Below are 24841 nucleotides of genomic sequence, written 5' to 3'. Positions count from 1 at the left end.
TCAGTTTAGTCACTGACAAGACCATTACTGGCTGTGAGACCTTAGGCAAGTGTCAGTGTCCCAGACAACTCCCTAAGATGATTAGCCAGCAGCAAGGTACCAGGCTGCTTGGGTAGAGGTTTTCACTGATGAAATCAAAAGTCTGGTTAAAAAAATTTTTAAAGGAGTCAAATTAAATGCTAAGTGCATTAGAGAGGGACAGAGTGCTCTGTTAGGTCTTGGGGGAGGGTGTGTGCAGAGTAAGGGGAATCTTTAAGGGATGGATGGGAATGCCAAAGGCAGGACTTTGAGTAGGACTGAGGGATGGCATTCCAGCCAGGGGACTAGAAACTGCAAAGGCATGGCAGCTGGAGAAAGAAGATGACCGCCCATTTGGAGCAGCTGGGAGAGTGGTCAAACAGGAGTCCAGTTTGTCCAGAGCTTGAAGCGTCTGGAGGGGAGTAACATAAAGACCCCTAAGGCTGTGCAGCAAAAAAATGAAACCTCCGTGTGAATCACAACCATAGATGGCTTTCAACGATATCATTCCCAAGAGCCTCCCCCAACAACTCCCAGCTGATAAGGTTGTAGGGCCTGGGAGACAGCAGAGTTGTCTGACCAACCCAGGGAGTCAGACAGGGTCACTCGGCCAGAGACGAGCTGTGGGTTCTGGGAACTGGTGGCCGGGTCCTGGGAGGTCCAAGGACGGGGCTGCCCCTAGGAGGGGGAGGAGATGGAATTCATGTGAATGCTGGGCCCGGAGGGAGGAAGCGGCAGATTATTATAGGATCATGGGATCCTTAGAGCTGGAAAGCCTTCAGAGGTCATCTAACCCATCCTTATTTTGGAGCTGAGGCCCGGAGAGGGGACACACAGAGAGGACCAACTCCAAGACCTGACCCCGAGCTGATTCCAACCAAGGTCGATGGCTCTGGCCAGTGTGGGCATCCTTCCACTCAAACATTCCGGCGTCTTTGTGTGAAAAGGGGGCACAGATGGCGGGAACGGGTTCCTGACCCTACACTTCACTATTTGTTCCAGAAACTAGAGGGCTGCATGACCTGATCCCGCCTAAAGCCTGTGCCTTTCCCTGGAGCTCCCCCCACACCAGGATTGATTAAGCCCCATCAATAACCTCTCTCAAAAAGCCCTTCTCAGACACCAAAGGCCTTAGAATAAGCTGGTTTGCATTGACAACCCAAGTCCCTTGATCTGCACAGACATGTGTGAGAGGCAGGCGTGTGCATGGGGGGGGGGAGGGCTGGGAGGGGGGCAGAATTGCTGTTGATTTTTTTCCTGAAACAACCCAGGCTTTATCAGCCCCATCTCTTTCCCACGGTTTTCTGTTGCCAGTGAGGTCACTGGTCCCTTTAAACTGCAGCAGGGACCAATCAGGGAGCCTGGGGGAGGGTTGTAGGGGATAGAGGGAGGGAGGGAGAGGGGGACAGGAGGAGCCGTTCACACAGACGTCTGTTCCCTTTACAGGAAGAGTTGGGATAACCGCCGCCCCCCCCCCCCCCAGCAGCAGGAGGGAGAGAGAGAGAGAGAGAGAGAGAGAGAGAGAGAGAGAGAGAGAGAGAGAGACAGAGAGAGAGGGAGAGGGAGGGAGGGAGAGAGGGAGAGAGGGAGGGAGGGGAAGCCAGGGAGACAGGAGGGAGGGGGAGAGAAGCAGGGCCAATTCATCACTCCTGGGAGATGCCTTATTAACCCATTAAACAGGGAGGTTACAGGAGGGAAGGAGGGGGGTCGGTCTGGAAACTGGAAAGGGCGTCTGAGCGTGAGAGACAGACAGAGGAAGAGGAGAGGGCCGGGGTAGAGGGGGGCTGGTGGAGACAGACAGAGCAGAGTGTGTGGGAGGGAAGGAGGCTGAGAAGACTTCACCAAAGCCACAGTAGACCAGCCGGGTGGGCTGGGAGGGGAAGAAGTTCCTCTGCTCTCCAAGGAAGGGCACACGACTATTTCCTCTCCATCCTCCTTCTTCCTTTTGGAGGCAACCTAAGGACGAGAACTAGAGCGAGGGCCGGAGAGTCGGCTTCACCTGGGAGAGGTGGGGAGGAATAGCTCCGATCCCCCACACACCTCCTCCTCAGGTGTCAGATTAGAGGCTGCTGGCCATGAAGAGGCTGGCTGAAGACAGTCCATCGGACACAGAGTCTGATGGGACCATAGACGTGGGCAAAGAGGAGTACAGGTAAGAGACCCCTCCCGGGGCCCTGGGATGGGAGTGGCGTGCAGGGAGCAGCCACGAGGAGAGACTGCCAAGTCTCTAAGGGCACCTTGCTATTTCGATCTTAAACCCAAATTATTGAGAGATCAAAGAAATAAACTAATCCCCCCCACCCCAACTCCAGACCTCACTCCTCTCCTTTATGCTGAATCCTGGGAATAAGGAAGGATACTTGGCTCTTCAGCCTCTTAGCACCTGTGGCATAGACAACCTCATTCAGTTTTAGACCCTCAGAAGTCATCTTGTTGTCTCCCCGCGCCCATTTTACAGATGAGGAAACTGAGGCCCGGAGAGAAGAGGTGACTCACTAAATAGTTATCTGGGGAGGATGTTTACAATCTAGTCCGACACCTTCCCCCATTTTCTAGAAGGGGAAATTGCGACTCAGAGAAGGGATAGGGACTTGGCCAATGGTAGAGCCGGGTCTAGTCAACCAAAGACCAGCCTTCTCATCGTTTCCCTTGCTCCTAAATAAACTACCATCTTATTCTAACTGCTTTTGTGTGCAAGAGGGTGTTATTCTTTAAAGAGGAATTCCTAAGAACCCCAACCCGTACCCCATTTCCCCCCATTTCAGTTTTTTCTGTTAGTGTAAATGGGGACTTTGCTCCTGAACCCCTTGTAGATTATCACTGTGTTCTGAGGGGGAGTGGGGTTCTGTACTCTCTGAGCCAGCCCCGGGGACATCCTGACCCTAGTGAGAGGCGGCTTAACCCAGAGGGGAAGACCATTGGACAACCTGTTCTCATTTTTTTTATCTTTATTAAGTAACTTTGGACAAGTTTCTGAAATTTCTTCCTGCCTCCAGTTTTCTTGTAAAATAGTCATTTCCCCCTAATTAATAAGAATGATATTCTCATGTTAAATTCTTGAGACACACTAGTAACTAAACAGAAGGGATTGGGAGACATAGAAATCAATGTCAAATATACAATTAAATCTCTCTCTCCTTTTTTTTTTTTTCCTGTCTCTCTCACTCTGGCTATGGCTCTCTGGTGCTATCTGGTTCTTGCTGTCTGTCTCTCCCCCTTCTCCTGCTCTCTGTCATTCTGGCTCTGGCTCTAGCTCTGAGTCTCTGTCTGTCTATCTATCTGTCCCTCGTTTACCTACCTACTCATGTATCCCTAAGTGGAAATGGAGTTTAGATGGGATTGAGGTATCTTAATAATATCTTTGATGAAGTTTTTTTCACCATAAAGGAAGGAATCCCAGTTTTTCCCTTCCCTATTTTCAAGGTTTGGTGAATGATCTTCCTTTGTTGTTTTTTTAAAGTATTTTATTATTTTCCTGTTGAATATAAGGATAGTTTTCAACGTTTGTTTTTACAGGATTTTTGGTTCCAAATTTTTTTTGAATGATCTTCCTTTGAAATGATAAAGTTAGACTATTTGTAAATATATATTATACATACACACACATATATTCCCTTCTGTGGATCTTAAGAAAATATGAAAATACATTTATGAACTCATAGAATGACTGAGCGGGAGGGGAACTTAGGATATAGAAATTATCACATTCTGTGCTCCAACAAAGAACTTAAACTATCAGAGGTAGAAAGCACTCTAGAATATAGAACATCAGAGCTAGAAAGATCTTTAGAACATGGGATGTCAGAGGTGGAAGTAATCTTAGAACACAGAATGGTAGGATTTATCACACAACACAACATCAGAATCTGAACTATGAGGACATAAAGGTGCTGAGCCTCCATATCCAAGTTGAGAAAACTTTTAAAGACAGGTAAGTCCCCAGAATTCACTTGGTTATTGAGTGATTTAGAACTGGAAAGGACCCTGGATACTGTGTGGTCTAACTCCTCATTTTACAACTGAAGAAAGTGTCTGGGGTCCCACAGAGGGGAAGGGATATGGCCTGACACACTTCATTGGTGACAATCCAGCGAGAGTCCAGGACTCTCCCCACCATCCTATCTTGCTTTCCCCTTTTTCGGGGTTGAGATATTTCCTGTCATTGGACAAAGTTCTGGAAAAAGCTTCATGCTATTTGCTGAGATTACTTGCTGACATCCAGTCAATTCTCCGCTTTCCCCAAGGGGATTAGGCATATTGTAGATGGGTCATCGCAAAGCCCAGACTGGCTTCCCATTGCCCCTGAGAAAACTTCCAGGTCACTGCTGTTCCTGTCAGCTGGCAGGTTCTCATCACGAGCTACACACATTCGACCTGAGATGTGTGTGGTCAGAAGGGGAAATTTGACATCTAGTGCCAACTGCCCAACTCGCTTCATTTCACAGTCTTGCAGAAAATCCGAGCTGAAAGGGATCCCAGGACATAGAATTTTAAAGCAAGAAAGAACCTAAGAACAAGGAATATCAGAACCAGAAGAAGCCTTAGAACAGAACAGAATGTCAAAGCTGACAAGGCCCCTTAGAACACAGGATGTCAGAGCTGGGAGGGGCCTTAGAACACAGAATGTCAGAGCCAGGAGGGACCCATCTCAATACGTAATAATCCTCCAGTGGACACTCAAATATTGCCTGAATCCATGCCGTATCTCCAGCCAATTGCCCAACATTCATTCTGTAGCTTTCTAACTAAGGGAATATCTTTGAATATTCGAATAACAGCTAACATTTCTGAATTACTAAAGCTTCACAAAGCTTTGCATGGCCCGCCCCATTTGTGCTGCCCTCTGTAGCAGGCAACTGAGCATTATTGCACCGTTTTACAGATGAAGAGACTGAGGCTGAAGGGAGGTGACTTGCTCAGAGCTGGGAGCAAATGTTCCAAAAAGGATATGAATCCAGACCTTGTGGATTACAAGTCCAGTGCTCTGTACCACACAAGGCAAAAATGTCAACCGTCCTTCTATCAGATAGGAACCAGAAACTGTTTTCTGTGACTAGCAATGCCCGATGCCGTCCTTTTAAGTGTGTGTGTGTGTGTGTGTGTGTGTGTGTGTGTGTGTGAGGGGATTCCATCATTTGCCATCATGTTATGCCATTAATTCTTCATTATCTGTGCTGAATATAGGGGCCAGACTCTTCTGGATTGTTAGCATCTGACACTGGAAAGCAGAATGTGATAGAGGAGAAGGAGGAGGTGACAGATTTACCTTTCCACCTATTTTCATTTAATATATTCCTTTTTTTTTTTTAAGTGAGGCAATTGGGGTTAAGTGACTTGCCCAGGGTCACACAGCTAGTAAGTGTTAAGTGTCTGAGGCCAGATTTGAATTCAGGTACTCCTGACTCCAGGGCCAGTGCTCTATCGACTGCGCCACCTAGCTGCCCCAATATATTCCTTTTTTTAACTTCATATTTAGATTCAAATACTGTGAAAATCTTAAAGCACATAGCTAATGTTTTATATAGCAGAGCACTTTTTAAATATCCACTTTTTTGATCTTCATAACAACCCTGCAGAATAAGTGCTAATATCCCCATTTTATAGATGAAGAAACTGAGGCAAACAGTGAAGTTATGTGACTTGCCCAGGATCACACGGGTAGTAAGTATGTGAAGCTGGTTTTGAACTCGGGTCTTCCTTGACTCCAGGTTCAGTGTTCTGTCCATTGAGCCACCTAGTTGTGTACTTTATATATACTATATACATAGCAGTCATTCTTACAATACCACCACCACTACTACTACTACTACTCTACTTATGAACTTTATGACCAAAAGAAAGTCACTTTCTTTTCTGGGCCTCAGCTGCATTCAATAATAGACTCCCAGAGTTGGAAGACACACCGAGGCTCTTCTATTCCAACTCCCTACAATGCATTATTCTCTTTTTACAATATTCCCTATAAATGTCTGTCTAATCTCTGCTTGAATACCTCCAGTGACAAGGAGCTCATTATCTATTATCCCTTTTTGGACAGTTCTAATGGTAAAATTTAGAGGCTGGTCATTAGTAAATTTAATTGGTAAAATTAAGGAATCTGTAAACCGCAGATCAAGTGTTCTTAACCTGGGATATATGACTTTATTTTTAATCTTTTTTTTTTTTTGAGACAATGGAGGTTAAGCAACTTGCCCAGGGTCATATAGTTAGTGCATGTCTGAGACGGGATTTGAACTCAGCTTCTCCTGACACAGGGCCAGTGCTCTATATACTGTACCACCTAGCTGCCCCTTTTAAACAACATGTATATTATAATAGCTGTGTCTCAATATAGTTGACTTCCTTCTTAATCCAATTTTTGCATCTAAAAACAATATTCTGAGTTTGCCGAGGGGTCCATGGCACAAAAAAAGGCTGAGAAGCCCTCAGGTAGATGACTTCTTGGGTCCCTTCCTGCTTTAACTCTTAGGAATATGTATAGTCTCAGAACCCACAAAAGCTAATGAGCTCAGAGAAGAAGCCCAAAGTGGGAAGAAGGATGGTCTGGGATTTAAAAGATCTAGGTTTGAGTCTGAGCTTGGCCACATCCTAGCTGTGTGATCATGGACCCTTCCAGACCTCAGTTTCTCCCTAAGTAAAACTGAGGTAATTATATATGCCCTCCTTTCTCACAGGCTAGATGATGAGAAAGGTGCTTTGGAAACTGTAAAGGATGATTAAGATCACAGCAATTATCATCATTATCCTTGTTGTCATCACGAGACTCTGGCATTTGTCAGGGGCTGTTTCGTAGGCCATGAAACTGTGTGATCTGGGTCAATCAGTTCACATAGACTCTAGGAATCTCCATTTCCTTTGTAGGGTTCTAGATTTAGAACTAGAATGAAACTTAGCAGGTTGTTTAGTTCTTTTTACAAGGAAATGCAGGCTCAGAGATGTTAAGGGAGGGAGGAAGGGAAGAAGGGAGGGAGGAAGGAAGGAAGGAAGGAAGGAAGGAAGGAAGGAAGGAAGGAAGGAAGGAAGGAAGGAAGGAAGGAAGGAGGGAGGGAGGGAGGGAGGGAGGGAGGGAGGGAGGGAGGGAGGGAGGAAGGAAGGAAGGAAGGAAGGAAGGAAGGAAGGAAGGAAGGAAGGAAGGAAGGAAGGAAGGAAGGAAGGAAGGAAGGAAGGAAGGGAGAGAGGAAGGAAGGAAAGGAGGAAGGAAGGAGAGGGAGAAAAGGGAGGAAGGAAGGCAAGGAGGGAGGAAGGGAGAAAAAAAAGAAAGAAGTTCTAGAAGAAAGCTCTGAGACTCTAAAGATAAAAAGCCTTGCCCACATCTCCACAGTAGGCTGGTATCTGGGCTGTGACATCCAAGACCCTGGAGTTCCTCACTCCCAGATCAGCAGTACTCTTCCCCCCCACACCACCTTGCCCTCTTTCTTTGCCCACAAGATGAAGGTGATAGATTTCGGCCCCAGTCTGCTGTTCCTGGAGGATTCGGAGCCTAGGCCTACCCTTCCAGGGATCACAGAAAGCCACATTCCCCAGGGAACCTGCACCAGAGAGCTTTGTCAATAAAAGAGCTAAATGTTTTCATCATCATTGCCCAAGACTTCTCCTGGGGAAAGGGGAAGAGTCCTTAACAAGAGAAAAATCTTTCTTCCTCATGCCAAGAATGAGGAATTTATGTCTGGGTAGGGTGAGGGGTGGAAAGGACATTCCATGGATGGCCTACCAATTCCCCTGTTCCATGCTGAGAAAGTTAAGTATTTCTAGTTTTCTAGAGCAAGGGTTTCTGAACTTGTGGGTTTTTTAAAATTTGAATTTTGATAACTGCATTTCAATAGAATTGGTTTCCCTTGTTAGCATCTATATTTTATTTTATGCATTTAAAAACATTATCCTTAGATGGGCTCCACAGACTTCACCAGCCTGCCAAAAGCGGACACACAAAAGATTAAGAACTCCTGTTCCATAGCAACCTAACAGAGTTCACTTTTGTCTTGGTTTCTTCAGTGCCTACCCTAATACCTGCCATGTAATTTGTTGTTTAGTTGTTTTTTAGCTGTGTCTGACTCTTCGTGACCCCATTTGGGGGTTTCTTGGCAAAGATACTGGAGCAGTTTGCCATTTCCTTGTCATTTTACAGATGAGGAAACTGAGGCAAACAGGGTAAATTGACTTGCCCAAGGTTACACAGCTAGTCAGTGTCTGAGGCTAGATTTGAACTTAGAAAGGGGAGTCTTCTTGCTTGCAGACCTGGCACTGCACCACCTAGATGCCATGCAATAGATACTTACAAAGTACTTGCTGGTTGATCAATGTCACAGCACATAAGAATACCCTGGATGTGAATCCCTCCTTTCCGCTGATGCCCTCTTCTGGTGCCTGAGCCTGGTACGCATGGGAGGGAACCCTGTGGTCCTAAAGGTGTGGCCATTGGAGCACAAGCTCTGGCAGGTTCTTCCAAGCAGGGAAGGCTTTGATGGAGGACTGTGAAAGCTAACTAACCACTAGTGTGCCAGACTTGGTATAAGTAATACCTGGATTCAAAAAAAAGAAATACTTGACTTACTAGTTGTATGACCCTGGGCAAGTCACTTAACCCCAATTGCCTCACTTTCAAAAAAAGGAAATACTTGAGTTCAAGTTTTAGCCCAGACACTTACTAAGCTGTGGGATGCTAAGGTAATCCCTTAAAACTGCACCTCATTCCTGCAAAACAGGAATAATAACAGCACCCACCTAAGAAGAGTTATTGTGAGGATCAAATACGGTAATATATGTAAAGTGTTTGGAAATCCTGAGCGCTTTCTATAAATCAATGCAAATCAAACAAACCCATTCGTGGCATCTGGCAAATGCAGGGAGAGAGCCCCGTGCTTGGCTTGCTCTGATGGAAATCACGTCTACAGGGAATAAGACCGAGGAGCAGTTATAGCCGGCAATACCTCCAATTCCACAGTAGGCCTCTGAACAGCTCCAAACCCTCTCTCTGGGTGCCCAGGGCAGGAAGGAGAAAGAAGGTTGTGCTCGAACAATAAATCAGTCATGTATTAGGTACCCACCAAACAGCCAGGGGTGGGGGTGGGGTACAAGGACAGAGAATGAAATAATCTCTGCTCGGCGGTGGGACTACTGGAACTTGGAACCTGAGTCTCAGAGAGAAGTGATACTCGGGGTGAAATCCCAGAAGCTCAGTTAGAAGGGACTTTTAGGGACAGCTAGGTGGCACAGTAGATAAAGCATGGGCCCTGGATTCAGGAGGACCTGAGTTTAAATCCAGTCTCAGACACTTGACACTTAACTAGCTATGTGACCTTGGGCAAGTCACCTAACCCCAATTGCCTCACCAAAAAAGAAAAAAAAAAAGAAGAAGAAGGGACTTTTAGAGGGCATTGAGGCCAAACCCATACATGAAGCAGGAGTCCTCTTCTCTGCCTTGGCCCTGGTGGGCTGAGGCTTGTAGGGAGCCCAGGCTGTCACCGCCTGCCATGCATGATGTCCAGGGCTTTGGCATCTGTACATTCATCTCCGGGGTTTTGCTCCCTAACTCACCCACTTCTCTCCCCTTTCTGGCTCAGGTTACAGAAGCCCAAAGCCATGACTTCGCTGACCTCCTCCTCACAGGCATCTATAGCTGACAGCCTCTGTGAGCTTCGGTTTTCTCATCTGTTAAATGGGGACTGTGGTAGCCCAGATCTCCCTGGGTTCATATGAGGCTCCACAGAGATAATATAGAAAAAGTGCCTTACAGAGTTTAAAGAATTCTAGAAATAACAGCTAACATCATTCTCATTAACTCATTAGCAGTGATAACCCCCCTTTTCTATACTGTTTCAAAGGTCCCTTACAGCCGCTAGATACCATTTTTATCTCTATTTTAGAGATGAGGAATCTAAGGCTCAGGGAGAAGGAGAACTTGTTCATGCTCACTCTGCTAATGGGCGTCAGAACTGGGATCCGAACCTAGGTCTCCTGACTCTATAAGGCCAGTGTCCTTTCCACCTTTTTAAGCTGCCTCTCTATAATAATAATCAGAAAAAGGACTGTGAAAACAGCCCCGATTTATTTCATCTTGTCTGGCTTCCATGGCACATTCTTTACAAACAACCCTGGTAGTGTGAGTAGTATTATCCCCATCTTTTTCATTTTTTTTTTTTTTAGTGAGGCAATTGGGGTTAAGTGACTTGCCCAGGGTCACACAGCTAGTAAGTGTTAAGTGTCTGAGGCCGGATTTGAACTCAGGTACTCCTGACTCCAGGGCCGGTGCTCTATCCACTGTGCCACCTAGCTGCTCCTATTATCCCCATCTTACAGATGAGGAAACTGAGGCTCAGAGAGGATGGAGTGACTTGCTCAAGGCCACACAGGAAATATTGGAGTCAGGTCTTTGGACACCAAGAATGTCTTTCTGCTTTCTTCCCCCCACCCTTTATTTTCCTTCCTTCTTTCCTTTCTTAATGTACTGAAATATTTTTAAAATTTAATTTAATTTATTAAATGAACAAATATCTATTTTCTTTCCCTCCCGCCTCTCCACCATCTTTTTTTAAAAAAAGAAGAAAAAGGAAACCCTTGCAACAAATATATGCAATCAAGCAAAACAAATTCCCACATTGCCTTTGTCCAAAAATATGTCTTGTACCGTCCAATCATCTAAAAATATGTGTCTTATTATGCACCACTAGGCCATCACACCTCTGCCAGGTAGATGGGTAGCATGCTTCATCATCAAAAGTCCAATGTGATCACTGAGTGAGAGTCCTTAAAGTCTTTCAAAGTTGTTTATTGTTACAATGTTCTTGTTACTGTACAAATTGTTCTCCTGACTCTGCTTACTTCAATCTGCATCAGTTCATAAATATTTTCTTAGGTTTCTCTGGGACCATCTCCTTCATCATTTCTTCCAGCACAGTGGTATTCCATAGTTATCTCTCTTTTCTCAGGGAGCAGGCCTGGAGGCCAGGAAGCTTTAGCTCCTCCAGCAGAGCTCAGGGTTTAAAAAGAAATACACACAAAACTCCTCTCCCTGCCCCCCTCCAGCTACCACAACCATCAGACAAATCTTGAAGGCTCAGGGGCCAAGGGCAGCTGTCAAAACCACATGGCCTTCTTTGTGAAAGAGACAATGAACAGCCCATTGCAGGGCTTTCCTCTTTTGAAGTAGGACTCAGAGGGTTAGTGGGAGAACTTGCTGCAGAAGAAATATGTTTGATCTGAGATTGCTGAGATCTGATGAACTGGCTGGGGAGAAGAGGAGAGAGAGGCCAGGGAGTCAACTGCCTTCCACGGCTGCAGCTCTCAGATAACTGTGGCCTCCCCTTTGAAGGCATTCCACTAAGCCAGGAAAAATAATGAGAGCCACTTACAGCCTGGCCCTCCCTTCTAATGAGCCCCTGCACTGCTGGGAGCTAGCAGTGGTCCCAAAGAACAGTCTGTCATATTAACATGTCTCTTCTTCCTCCAGCCACAGCTCCGGGGCTCACTCTCCCACCGCCACATCACAGATGCAAGCCAGGAAGAAAAGGAGAGGGGTGAGTGGTCCTCTGAAGCTGCTACCAATGTTTGCCGAGGCCCCTGGGCAACCTCACAAGGCCCTTAGGAGCTCATTACCCAGCTTATGGGGTGTGGGGCCAAGTTTTTAATCATAAGAAGTGACGGGAGAGGGGACTTTAATTGGAGGAAATAGAGAGGTTTACCTTGGAGCTTCTGCCTACATCCTGATACAAGAGAAGTTGCTTATTTCATTTGGTCTTTGCATCCCAGTACCTAGCACAATACCTGGCACACATTGGGCACTTAATAAAACCTTCTTGATTGGTTTATTAATCACCTAAAAATTATTTTAGCCACTAAGTCAGGGACCCTGGACCTCTAACATGGGCATGCCAGATTGAATAGGAAGGGGCTCAGAAGGCTATGGGATCACTTAGCATACAGTAGGTGTTTAATAGATGCTTGTTGATTGATTGAATCATAGGATTTAGAGCTAATGATGATGTTGAAAACTGACATTTCTCGAACATTTTGAAGTCTGCAAGGCACTTCACATGCATGGCTCATTTGCTCCTCTCCCTTTCCAATATGCATCATTTTACCACTGCAATATAATGGTCCATCTGAAACCATTAAGTCACTTAGCCTGAGTCTCAGTTTCCCCATCTGTAAAATGAGGATGAGAATGCCTGATGTCAGGGGTTTAGACCTAAGTGTGCTTTTGTTGTTGTTCAGTTGTATTAGTCATGCCCAACTCTTTATGACTCCATTTGGGGTTTTCTTGACCAAGATCCTGGAGCGGTTTGCCATTTCTTTTTCCAGCTCATTTTTCAGATGAAGAAACTGAGGCAAACAGGGTGAAGTGACTTGTCTAGAATCACACAGGTAGGAAGTGTCTGAGGCCAGATTTGAACTTACAAAGGGGAGTCTTCCTGGATCCAAGCCTGGCATTCTAATCACTGTGCCATCTAGGTGCCCCAGGTGTGCAGATATGCACTAAAGAAAAAGGAGGCCTCCGAATTCAAAGGACACAACTCTTACCAACTCTGTGACTTAGATAAACCATGGACTGATTTTCTGGTGGTGAAATATGTGACCAGTTCTCAAAACAACATGGTCATTATATATGGTCTCCACCCAGGAAACAGATGAAACGTGTCTGATTTGTAAAAATCTACTGGGGGGTGGGGCGGGGCGGGCAGCTAGGTGGCAAAGTGGATAGAGTACCAGCCCTGGATTCAGGAGGACCTGAGTTCTAATCCAGCCTCAGACACTTGATACTTACTAGCTGTGTGACCCTGGGTGAGTCATTTAACCCCAATTGCCTCACCAAAAAAAAAAAAATCTACTCAGGGACCTGGGCTCTTTCTGCCTGTGTCTGCCTTATACAGTTGGCCTTAGAGAAGGGGAGAGGCTGGTGCTCTTTGGGGGGTTATTGTCATCAGCTTTGGCTCATCAGTTCCCCAGCTCAGCACTAACATTTTGGTCACATGCTACCGTGGCAATGGCCAGATCCTAGGTACATCTAGACCTCAGCCTCATCTTCTGTCAAGGACAGGAACTGGACTTGTGATTTCAGTGTGTCAGAGAAAATAAATATTAGCGGTATGCTCCATGATTAAGGCTCAAGTCTGCCAGAAAAAATTTTAGCGAATTGAATGTTAACTTATGTAGAAGCTATTTTTATCCTGGACATAGATATTCAAACTGGCATGGTCCCCCAGTGCTGTCAGACAAAACCCCAAAACAATTTGAAGTAGCATTTAAAGAAATTTTGGATGAGGGAAAGATCATAATATGTTAAAATATAGTTGGGGCAGCTAGGTGGCACAGTGGATAGAGCACCGGCCCTGGAGTCAGGAGTACCTGAGTTCAAATCCTGTCTCAGACACTTGACACTTACTAGCTGTGTGACCCTGGGCAAGTCACTTAACCCCCATTGCCTCACAAAAAAAAAAAAGAAATTTAAAAATATATATATAAAGATGAACATTCTAGAACTGCCCACTAAGACAATAAGCATTTATTAAGTACCTACTGTGTGCCAACCACTGTGCTAAGTGCTGAGAATACAAAGGATAGGAAAGAAAACCCCAGTGCCTGCTCTCAAGGAACTCAGAGTTTAATGGAGACAACATACAAATAACTATGTAGGGGGCACCTAGGTGGTGCAGTGGATAAAGCACCAGCCCTGGATTCAGGAGGACCTGAGTTCAAATCTGGTCTCAGACATTTGACACTTACTAGCTGGGTGACCCTGGGCAAGTCACTTAACCCCCATTGCCCTGAAAAAAAAAAAAGAAAGAAAAAAAAAACCAAATAATTATGTATAAACACAATTTGTTCAGTTGTTTTCGGTCATATCTGACTCTTCATGATCCCATTTGGGGTTTTCTTGGCAAAGATACTGGAGAAGTTTGCCATTTCCTTCTCCAGCTCATTTTACAGATGAGGAAACTGAGGCAAACAGGGTTAAATGACTTGCCTGGGGTCACATTTGAACTCAGGAGAATTAATCTTCCTGACTCCAAGCCCAGTACTCTATCTACCGCACCAGCTAGCCGCCCAAACAAAATAGAAACATGACAAATGTGGGGGTGGGGGGAGAGGGGACTGTCAGAGGAAAGGAACTGATATTAAGGACTGGGAAAGGCTATTTGCAGCAGGTGAGACATTAGCTGAGATTAGAAGGAAGGAAGGCAGCCAGCAGTCTTCCTTCCTGAGCCACACTCCCCTCAAGGATGGGAAAGAGTTCCTTCTCTGATCAATAGCTTAACCTCTGTCCAGTCTAGTTACTTGGGGCGGGGGCGGGGAAGGCCATGGGCTCGACAGAAGTTCAATTGATTACCATTTGTTTCGTTTCACAGGAAGGCCTTAGTTTTTGTTCTCACTTTCCTAAAGGGAAAAAAGTCTATAAAAGGTTTCAGGTTGAAGAATTATTTTTTGGGGGGAGGGGGAGAGGTCAATGAGGGTTAAGTAACTTGCCCAGGGTCACACAGCTAGTAAGTATTAAGTATCTGAGGCTGGATTTGAACTCAGGAAGAGGAGTCTTGCTGACACCATCCCTAGTGCTCCGTGCACTATGGCGCCACCTAGCTGCCCCAGCAAACCTTAAAGTATTATATAAATATCATTTATTGTTATTGTTACTGTTGTTGTTACTATTACTACTACTACAACTACCGAGGACCATGTGTTGCTAATGACATCCCAACCATCTTTCCCTTCTGGTTGCAGCATAGTATGGGGGGAGAAAAAAACCCACAAAACCCTCCGGACTGAGAGACAGAGATCTTGGTTTGACCACTCACTGACTAGCTGAGTGAACGAGTCATTGAACCTCTCTGAGCCTCAGTTTTCCCATCTGTATATTGAAGATGATAATCCCCGATGATGTCAAAGGGTAGGGATAATAATAGTCCATAATATCTGACACAGACCTCAGGGAAAAGTCAGTTTCCAAATATGGGAGACATTGCTTTCATTAACCCTACAACCCAGATTCATTGCAGACCAAACATGTGCCCAGATCTCAAGGCAGCCTGGCCAGACTTACCAGGGAACATGTGGGCCACAGCCTGCTGATTCCTCTAGAGCCAGTAACTGGGTACACAGAGGAAAAGTGCCATTAGGGACTCAGACCCTGCCATCATTTTACTTCCTGGCAGCAAACTCCCCACTGGTTCCTCCCTGTCCCTCATCCCCCTGGCTTCTGATGCTCCAACAAGCTTAAAGGACCAGTTTTACATGTACCGGCAGGGACCACCTTGATTCACCTGCTTTAATACAGATCATCTGCAGGCAGCCTGTAAGGGGCCAGAAACACTATGGCTCCTCCACCCACCACTGACCGCCATGTTGGACCAGTTCTCATCTGGGCAGTTTGCATTTCGGGCCCCATCTACCCTGCCCAGACTCCTTCCTGGGGCTCTTGTGAGGATTTTCACAGATCGTGAATCTGAAAGGCATTTGGGGGGGGGGGCAGGGCAATGAGGATCAAGTGACTTGCCCAGGGTCACACAGCTAGTGTCAAGTGTCTGAGGCCGGATTTGAACTCAGGTTCTTCTGAATCCAGGGCCTGTGCTTTATCCACTGTACCACCTAGCTGCTCCCGAAAGGCATTTTTTTTTAAACTGCGGGGGATCATTATTTCTACTATTTCTTTCAACTTCTCCCTTTTCCCACCTCCCTCCCATTCCCGCCCCCCTTCCCCCCTCCCCCACCCCTCCTCCCTGCTTCTCACATTCAGTGAAAAATCTGTAGGTTCCAGGAGGAGTGTCTAGCTAGCTATCAGAATCATTGGAGTTTATGTCCTCCTCCCGGGCATATGCTGTCATTTTCATACCTGATCTTGGTCACTGCTATGCCACTCTACATTTCTTTGGTCATTCAACAAATATTTATGAAGCACCTAGTATGGGCAAAGCACTGTCATCAGTCCTGATAGAGCCTCAAGCCTTCAGGGAATAATTCTCTTACTATTAGGGAAAATGAAACAAAAACACAGATTGTATTAATACACAGCATTATAGGACAAATGCATTAGAGACGTGTAACCTGAGGAGCAAGAAATTATAGATGGAAGGTAGAGATCAAAAGTTTCCTGGAGGAGGCGACTGGCGTTTGATTTAGGCTCTGAAAGATGGGCACAAATGTAACCAATGAAGAAAGGGAGGGTGAACCTTCCAGGTTTAGGGGATAGCCTGAGTTAAAATACAGTGGCAGGAGAATGTAGTGCCATTCTCAGGCAGCAAAAAGGAGTCCAGTTTGTCTGAGAATTAACTTAAGGAGAGGGACAGCATTCCAGGCACAAGGATAAGCAAAGGTGTGGAGGTGGGAGATCACAGTGCATGTCTGGGGACAGAAATGAATCCATTTTTTTCTGCAGTGTGGAATGCAGAAAGGAGAGTAGAATAGGACCAAGCTGGAAAGGGAGGTTGGTCCCAGCTTGTTTAAATTCTTGTCCAAGGAATTTGAACTTTGCTTAGAGTTGGTGTGAGTGAGGCTCTTTGAGATCCCACAGATAAGAAGTTTGACTGTGGTGGTGACTGGGGCTGGGGAGGGAAGCTTGGATCAGGGGTTGCTGTGTGTCTGACGTGTTTGTCTCCCCTCTAAGATCATTGAGAAAAGGCGGAGGGATCGCATCAACAGCAGCTTGTCGGAGCTCCGTCGTCTGGTCCCTACAGCCTTTGAGAAGCAGGTAAGGAAGGGTGCCCCTGCCGGGTGGAGGGTTGGGTGTCCGAAGGATGGGGAGCAGAGGGTGATGAAACCACATCTTCATCTCCAGTAACATAGCCCAAGATCGTGTTACCTTTCTTGGCTGCCACATCCTTACTGACTCCTCTGGAGCCTGAAGTGCACCAAGTTCTTTTTTTGGATGAAATACCCTCTCACCTGCTTCAGAATTTGGTGTTTTGACTGTTAAGTGCAGGGTTTTCTGTTGATCCCTATTAGCATTTTGTCTTGTTAGATTGGCCTCTTCTGATTTGTGGGCACCTTTGGGGTCCTGATTCAATCAGCCACCTTTGTGTCACCTATAGATTTGATAAGCATGACACCTAAGCCAGCATGCTCATTATTTGTTCAGTCATTCTCAGTCATTTCCAGCTCTTCATAAGCCCGTTTGGGTATTTTGTTGGCAAGATATTGGAGTGGTTTGCCATTTCCTTCTCCAGCTCATTTTACACATAAGGAAACTGAGGCAAACATAAAGGACTTACCCAGGGTCACACAGATAATAAGTGACTGAGGCTGTATTTGAAATTAGGTCTTCCTGACTCCTGGCCAAGCACATCATGGCATCACCTAGTGCAAAAAAATGTAAGATAATACACACACACACACACACACACACACACACACACAATTTCCACAATTAAACCAAGTTCTCTGAGGACATTGAAAGTTTCACCTCCATCTTTGTACCCCTGACACCTAGGACAGTGCCTAGCCTAATGATTGCTTGTCCCTCCAGGCTACCAATAGCCCAGTATCAGGGTTCGCCTCCTTCTCCCACTCCTAAAGATCTGAACTCCACCTTCTTCCTCTCTCTCTTCCCCACAGGGCTCCTCCAAGCTGGAGAAAGCAGAAATCCTGCAGATGACAGTGGACCACTTGAAGATGCTCCGTGCCACCGGAGGGTCTGGTAAGGGAAGCCCTTCTTCCCAGGGGTCCAAGGTGGGGATGAACAAGAGCCAGACTATGCATCTCCCTCCCTGTTTCAGCCTGCTGTCACTTCCTCCCCCTTCTAGTAAAATACCCATGTCCTCTGAGACCATGTGGTATCCTGAAAGGAAACTGCTGAGCCTAGAAAGTCATAAGAAAGACCTGAGTTCAAATCCTAGTGCTGCTACTTTCTACCTCTGTGACTTCAGCAAAGTCGCTTAAACTCTCCGGACCTCAGTTCCCTCACTTGTCAAATTAACCCCCATTAAGAAGAAGAAGAAGAAGAAGAAGAAGAAGAAGAAGAAGAAGAAGAAGAAGAAGAAGAAGAAGAAGTAGAAGTAGATGTAGTAGTAGTAGTAGTAGTAGTAGTAGTAGTAGTAGTAGTAGTAGTAGTAGTAGTAGTAGTAGTAGTAGGTCTGGATGTTTCTAAGGTCCCTCTGAGATCTAGAGTCCATGATAACCTCTACCCCCTGCTAGCTTCCACTGGTTCCGTCCTTACCTCCTTAAACTACAATCTAGGCTCTGACCTTGGATTTTTTTAATATTTTGAGAACTACGTTTTTATATAATTGGCTTCCTTTGTCATCCTGTGGATTTTATGGTATTCACTGAAAAACATGATTCTGAGAAAGGGTCCAGAGGCTTCATCCGTCTGTGTCCCTGACATGAAAAAAGGCTGGGCCCCCGTCCTGGGGCCTTGCTGAGTGATGGACTATCTCATCATCTTTGATATACTAGTTCACTTAATCCATCAACATTTTATTTAACTCACACTAAACACCTACTATGTGCCAGGCATACGTGGTAAGCATTGAGGATACAAAGAGGCAAAAAGACAGTCCCTGACCTGAAGGAGCTTACCATCTAATGGGGGAACACGACATGCAAGCAAGTAAATACAAAGCAAGGTATTTAGAGGATAAATAGGAATTAAAGGGGGTTAGTGAAGGCTTCTTGTAGAAGGTAGGATTTTAGTTGGGACTCAAAGGGAGCCAGGGAGGTCAGTAGGGACATTCCAGGCATGAGAGACAGCCAGAAAGAGTGGACAGAGCCAAGAGATGAGGTGTGTTATTCCTGGAACAGCCAGAAGACCCGTGTCCCTGGATGACCCGTGGGATACCGCTCTGGGCCTCAGTTTCCTCCTCTGGGAGCCGAGCTGGGATTTGAACTCAAATCTTTCACCTCCAAATCCAGGTCTCCATCTGCTGTGCCATGAATGAATCAGGATTAGAGAAATCTGGGCACCTTCGCTTTATGAAAAGTATTGGCCCCCAGTTCTCAAAAGTACTGGGGAGCACCGGCCCTGAATTCAGGAGTACCTGAGTTCAAATCCGGCCTCAGACACTTAACACTTACTAGCTGTGTGACCCTGGGCAAGTCACTTAACCCCAATTGCCTCACTAAAAAAGAAAAAAATTAAAAAAAAAAGTACTGGGGAAAGAGGGTTCAGTGGATAGAGCACTGGTCAAGGACTTAGGAAGAACTAAGTGCAAATCCAGACTCAGACACTTATTAGCTGCAAGTCATTGAACTGCTATTTGCCTCGGTTTCTTCATCTGTAAAATAGGGGAAATAATAGCACCTACTTCCCAAGGTGGTTGTGAGGATCAAATGAGACAATATTTACAAAGGCACTTAGGACAGTTGCTGGTATGTAGAAGGTGCCCTGTAAATGTTAGCCACTACAGAGGCCCAGTCTTTCTTGGCTGCCTTGTCCCTGATTTACAAGAGGTGTTTGGGTACCGCCATCTTCTATTTTGAGTAGCTTGCAGTGAAGAATTCCCAGTTGAAGGCAAGGAAGAGAGCTGGAAAAAAGGAATTCCTAGAGGGCAGCTAGGTGGCACAGTGGATAAAGCAACAACCCTGGATCTGAATTCAAATCTGGCTTTAGACACTTGATACTTACTAGCTGTGTGACCCTGGGTATGTCACTTAACCCTCATTGGCCCATGCAAAAAAAAAAAAAAAAAGACTTCCTAGCCCTTGGCTGCCCTTGACCTGGTGGGAGCCCCTCAGGTGCCCTCAGTGCTTCTGACCTCCCTGATTTCTGTCCCAGAATTGGGCCCCTTCCCCTAGGGATAACAGCATCATAAAGCTAGAGTTCAAAGGGACTTTTCTTCCTCTGAGATGAAGAAAAGCCAGTCTGGCTTTGGGGAAGGTTAGTTAATGAACCATAGACTCAACACCTTTTGCATCGTTAATAGTTGCAATTCATACTGGTTTGGGATTTGATGGCTGCTGAATGCTTTCCAGATGGTCTCTCGTTGGATCCTCACGACTACCCTATTGGGGGAGTGGTGGGGGGAGGGGCCTATCTTACAGGTGCAGAAACAGAAGGGAAGTGACTTGCCCAAGGTTATATGATTGGGAAATGGTAGAGTTGGAATTTGAACTCAGGCCTTTTGACTCCAAGTTGAGTGTGTTGTTCTTTATACTATGTAACATTTCATATCCACACAGGGCTGGAAATGACCCCATGTGGACTTTTCATTTCAGGGAACTAAGAGCAAGCTGTGGGTAATCATAAAAAAACAAAGACACTGTCCTTACCTAAGGATGCTGATTGTTGTTGTTCAGTCATGTCCAACTCCAACTTGAATCCTAACTCTGCTATGTTCTAGTGTGGTTATTATTATTATTAATTATTTTTTTTTTGCAGGACAATGGGGGTTAAGTGACTTGCCCGGGGTCACACAGCTAGTAAGTGTCAAGTGTCTGAGGCCAGATTTGAACTCAGGTACTCCTGAATCCAGAGCTGGTGCTTTATCCACTGCTCCACCTAGCCGCCCCTATTATTATTATTAATAATAATTATATGTTATATATTAATAACAAGTTAGGTAGGTGGTGCAATGGATAGAGTGCCCCATCTGGAGTCAAGAAGACTCATCTTCCTGAGTTCAATTCTGGCCCCAGACACTTAGTAATTGTGTGACCCTGGGCAAGTCATTTCACTCTGTTTGCCTCAGTTTCCCCATCTGTAAAATGAGCCAGAGAAAGAAATGGCAAACCACTCCAGTATCTCTTCCAAGAAAACCCCAAGTGGAGTCACAAAGAGTCTCAGACACGTCTGAAGGACAAATTGGTCCCTTCCAGTTCTAAATCTATGATTCTATGAGACTCTCAGTCTTTGGTTGCAGCTGTAAGCCATAATTACGTTCTTGCTGCTGATAAGCAAATGGCAGCTGATGGGAGGCAAACTGCCTTTGCAGGCAGAGTTATTTTTGTCCTGGTTAGTGGGAAGCTGGGCTTTATTCTGACATATTTCAGGCCTTTGAAAACTTAGCAGACTGTTGCAGTGGAGTCACCGTAGCCAGTCTCCCTGAGCTATTCACAGTTTTAGTGAAAAACTAAGTGTGGTGAATAGGTGTCCTTGTAGACCAGCGGGGTCTAATGTCTCCTGTACCCTCTGCTCCTCAGGACTCTTTGATGCCCGTGCCCTGGCAGTGGACTACCGGAGCATTGGCTTTCGAGAGTGCCTCACTGAAGTTGGAAGGTACCTTGGGATCCTGGAGGGCCAGAGCAGCACGGAGCCCATCCGGCTCCGCCTCCTCTCTCATCTGCACAACTACATTGCTGAGATGGTGCCCTCTCCGGGGGCTTCCACCTTCCTGCCTTGCCCGGCTTGGCCCTGGGCATTCCCTCACGGCTCCTCGGCAGCCTCGGGCCAGCTTCCAGTCCCTCAGCAAGGGTCCAGCCCAGGCTTGGCGCTCGTGACTGCCTCCTCTCTGGCCTACTCCATCCCTATGCTCCGAACGGCCCCTCTCCACCGTATTTCTGGTGCCATTCTGCCAGCCCGCAAGAGCTTTGTGAGCAATCGGGTGCCAGCATCGCCACATAGGGCCCGCCCTGCAGGAAGGCCAGCTAGCCCAGCCTCGATCCCCGTGGCTGGTGTGGCATCCAGAAACAGCCACATCGCTGCGGTTCTGCTCTCCTCCTCCTGCTCCTCCCCCTCCGCTGGAGTGCCGATTCCTCCTGCATACACATCGCTCCCTGCACTGAGCCCATCTGCTCAGGGGCCAATGGGCAGGGTCGGCACCGCCAGACTCTGCCACTCCTGGACTACCGAAGTCGGGGCTTTCTGAGGTGATTCCCTACCACATGCCAGAGAACACGCACAGCTTCCAGTCCGTGGGGACCATGAGCCTAGCCAGCCTGACTTTCCCCCTCTGTCTCCTGGATAGCAGGATATAAAGGGCTCACTCTTCCATCGCCATCCCAACTTCTCTCCTTACCCAGCCTCTCCCTGCTTCTTACAGCACCCCCTCCATTTCCCTTCTTCATGTCATCCTCCCTCATTGATCTATTTCCCCTTCTCCATTTCAGTTTTAGTAATAATTGTGAAACTGGCTGCCTGGTATATCAAACTGAGCCTTGGATCCGAAGCCAGAGAACCCGGCTTCATCTCCTGGCTCTTCTCCTTCCTGACTGAGTGACCCTGGGAAAAACCCTTCTCCTCTCTGGATCTTAGATATAACCTCTTCAGAATGCAGGAGTGGGACTAGATGCTCTCCCCATCCCTTTCAACTCCAGAGCTTGACACCTGTGGGGGTTTCCTCTATGTGGATGTATTTCACCATGTAATTGACAAGTAAAACACAAACCTTCACAGTATTCCCTAACCGTAGGGAATTGTGGCACCCCCTATAGGCAGTAAGAATAGCCTGGGCATTGCAAACCACTGGGCAGGCAAAGGAGGCTTCTTGGGCTTTATTAAAGAGTCCTGAGTTATTAAAGGCACCCTAATCGGACACCACTAGGCCCTCGTTCCTTGGCTTCAGTACCTGTTCCTCTTCTATGCCTGCCCCTTATTGAACACTGATTTACCCCAACTCCCCTCCCTAGCTTCCCCTTCAAAGAGTGACATGACTCCCAGGGAAGGCCACGCCATCTAGATGACTCAGTGGTGGCTTGTTGTCAAGGTCCATAGAGTGCCGGACTTGGAGCCAGGAAGGCCTAAATTCAAATCCTACTTACCAGCTGTTCCTAAAACTCTCTGTGCCTCAGTTTCCTCATTGCTAAGATGGAGATAATAACAGTACCTTTCCCCAGGGTTGTTGTGAGGATCAAAAGAGTTGAAATATGTAAAAGTGCTTGGTGAACCTCACAGCGCTGTATGGATCAGTACTTGTTATTATTCTTACCCCAGTTGGTCGGCCATTTCTGTGGGTCCATGACAAAGTCAGTCCCTTCCATGGCCCTTCCCAGCAGACATCCTCATCTGGCATCAATCATGGTGGAGGGGAGGGGGAAGAAGGAGAGAAGGGGGAATGTTTTGAGAGGAGAGAACATTACTTCCCAGGCCAGCTAGCCCTTCTGGGAGGTCAAACCCAGAAGGAATAAATGACTTTGAAGCAGTAGTTTCTTGGGAACCCTATGCCAGAAGAAGCAGCTGGAACACAATGTCTGACCCCCTCCCCAGTGAAAAGTGTGAATAAATATGAGGAAACACCATGAAAAGAGCCATTGGGAAAGATGGCTCTGCTGCCTTTGTCCCATTTCACTCTGGATGAATTGGAGAAACAAGGTCACAAGATGGAGTTTTTGTCCCTTACTTACTACCACTGAATAAAGAGCCTAAGTCACAGAATCAGAGAATCTCTGCGTTGGAAAGGTCATTTTGATAAATGTTTAACAATCAGCTTTGGGGTGGGAGAGTGGGGGAGGTGGGTGTGCCTGATATACTTTTAAGTTTAATCTGCATTCTTAACATTTTCTCCATGTTGTGACATGTAAAATTAAATGTGGTTGCCTATTACTGTCCCAAGTGTAGGGAAAATTAGCTGGGGTTTATCATATATTTGTTACTTAGAAATTAGAGGCTACTGCACCAGTTTGGGGCATTAAGCATTTATTAAAGTATGTTAAATATTAGTAAAGAGAGCGCACATGGCTCTGAAAGATAGGAAAGCCTAGAGAAGAGAGAAAATGGGGAACCCTAGAGGGTTGTGTTTGCACTCACCCCATTCCCGTGCCAAAGAGAGCGAGTGTCTGTGCAAACTCACTGAAGGTAGGAGCAGAGAGCCCACCCATAAACATTGTTCAAAGCTCACTGGCTACCATCACTCAAATCTATTGGTTCACTGGATTTGAGGGCAGTTCTGCGCAGTCATGCTGATGTCAGAGCCCAGAGAACAGGTCCTCTGATGGGAACAAGGCTTTCGGGTAGGTGTGGTTTTGGGGCCCCTGAAAGTCCCAAAACCCCTATTATTTTCTCACAATGTCCTTACGTCTAGGTGATCAGCAAAGCAATAGATCAAACCCCAATCCATACCATTTATTTCCAAGATGGATGAATATTGAATGAAAATTTAACAATCAGCTCTCTCCAGCAGGTTCCTGGCTCCAGCATATCCCTTCATTAAAGGCCATCTAACTCTGACTTGTACCTGAACCAGATTCCTGGGGATCATAAAGTTAGAGATTTGGGGGTTGGAAAGGTTCTAACCTTTCCTCTTCTACCCTCTCCTACAACAGGACACTGGGGGCAGCTTAGGTGGCACAGAGGACCGAGCACCAGCCCTAAATTCAGGAGGACCTGAATTCAAATCCAGCCTCAGACACTTGACACTTACTAGCTGTGTGAACCTGGGCAAGTCACTTAACCCCAATTGCCTCACTTAAAAACAAACACAAAAAAAGAACAGGACACTAATCCTCAAAGAGGGAAGGACCCCTGCCCAAGGTCACATGGGTAACAAGAGAGATCCAGAATTCCACTTCAATTCCTTCAGTTCCAGATTCTGTGTTCTCTTCACTGAGCCACACTTCTTCCCTTCTACTACATCCTCCACTGGGTCTCATCGGGCCTTTGCTTGGTAATCTTTCATGAGGCTTTGCTTGATGATCTCTCCCGACAGGGAGCTCACCACCACTGGAGGCAGCCCATTTTACTTTGGGACAGCTCTGACCAGCTAGGAAGTTTTCCCTCACGTTAGGTAGGTTACCCCCAGCGCTTGGCCCTATACCTGCAACATAGTAGGTGCTTAATAAATGTGGATTGGAGGGGCAGCTAGGTGGCGCAGTGGATAGAGCACCGGCCCTGGAGTCAGGAGTACCTGAGTTCAAATCTGGCCTCAGACACTTGACAGTTACTAGCTGTGTGGCCCTGGGCAAGTCACTTAACCCCAATTGCCTCACTATTAAAAAAAAAAAATGTGGATTGGCTTGGATTGCATCTCTC

General features: G+C 46.3%; 1 protein-coding gene across 1 annotated transcript; it reads left to right on the top strand.

Moving 5' to 3' along the window:
* Window positions 1-1627: 1627 nt before the first annotated feature.
* HEYL (hes related family bHLH transcription factor with YRPW motif like) lies at window positions 1628-23269 on the top strand. The gene is made up of 5 exons (XM_043991054.1): window positions 1628-2170; window positions 11465-11531; window positions 16610-16693; window positions 17557-17638; window positions 21079-23269. Exons 1-5 carry the CDS (start codon window positions 2094-2096, stop codon window positions 21741-21743), a joined length of 975 nt encoding a protein of 324 aa, XP_043846989.1. The 5' UTR covers window positions 1628-2093; the 3' UTR covers window positions 21744-23269.
* Window positions 23270-24841: the final 1572 nt, after the last annotated feature.

This window comes from Dromiciops gliroides, chromosome 3 (genome assembly GCF_019393635.1).
Source record: "Dromiciops gliroides isolate mDroGli1 chromosome 3, mDroGli1.pri, whole genome shotgun sequence".
NCBI classification, from domain to species: domain Eukaryota; kingdom Metazoa; phylum Chordata; class Mammalia; order Microbiotheria; family Microbiotheriidae; genus Dromiciops; species Dromiciops gliroides.
This window is presented reverse-complemented; position numbering and strand designations above follow the sequence as displayed.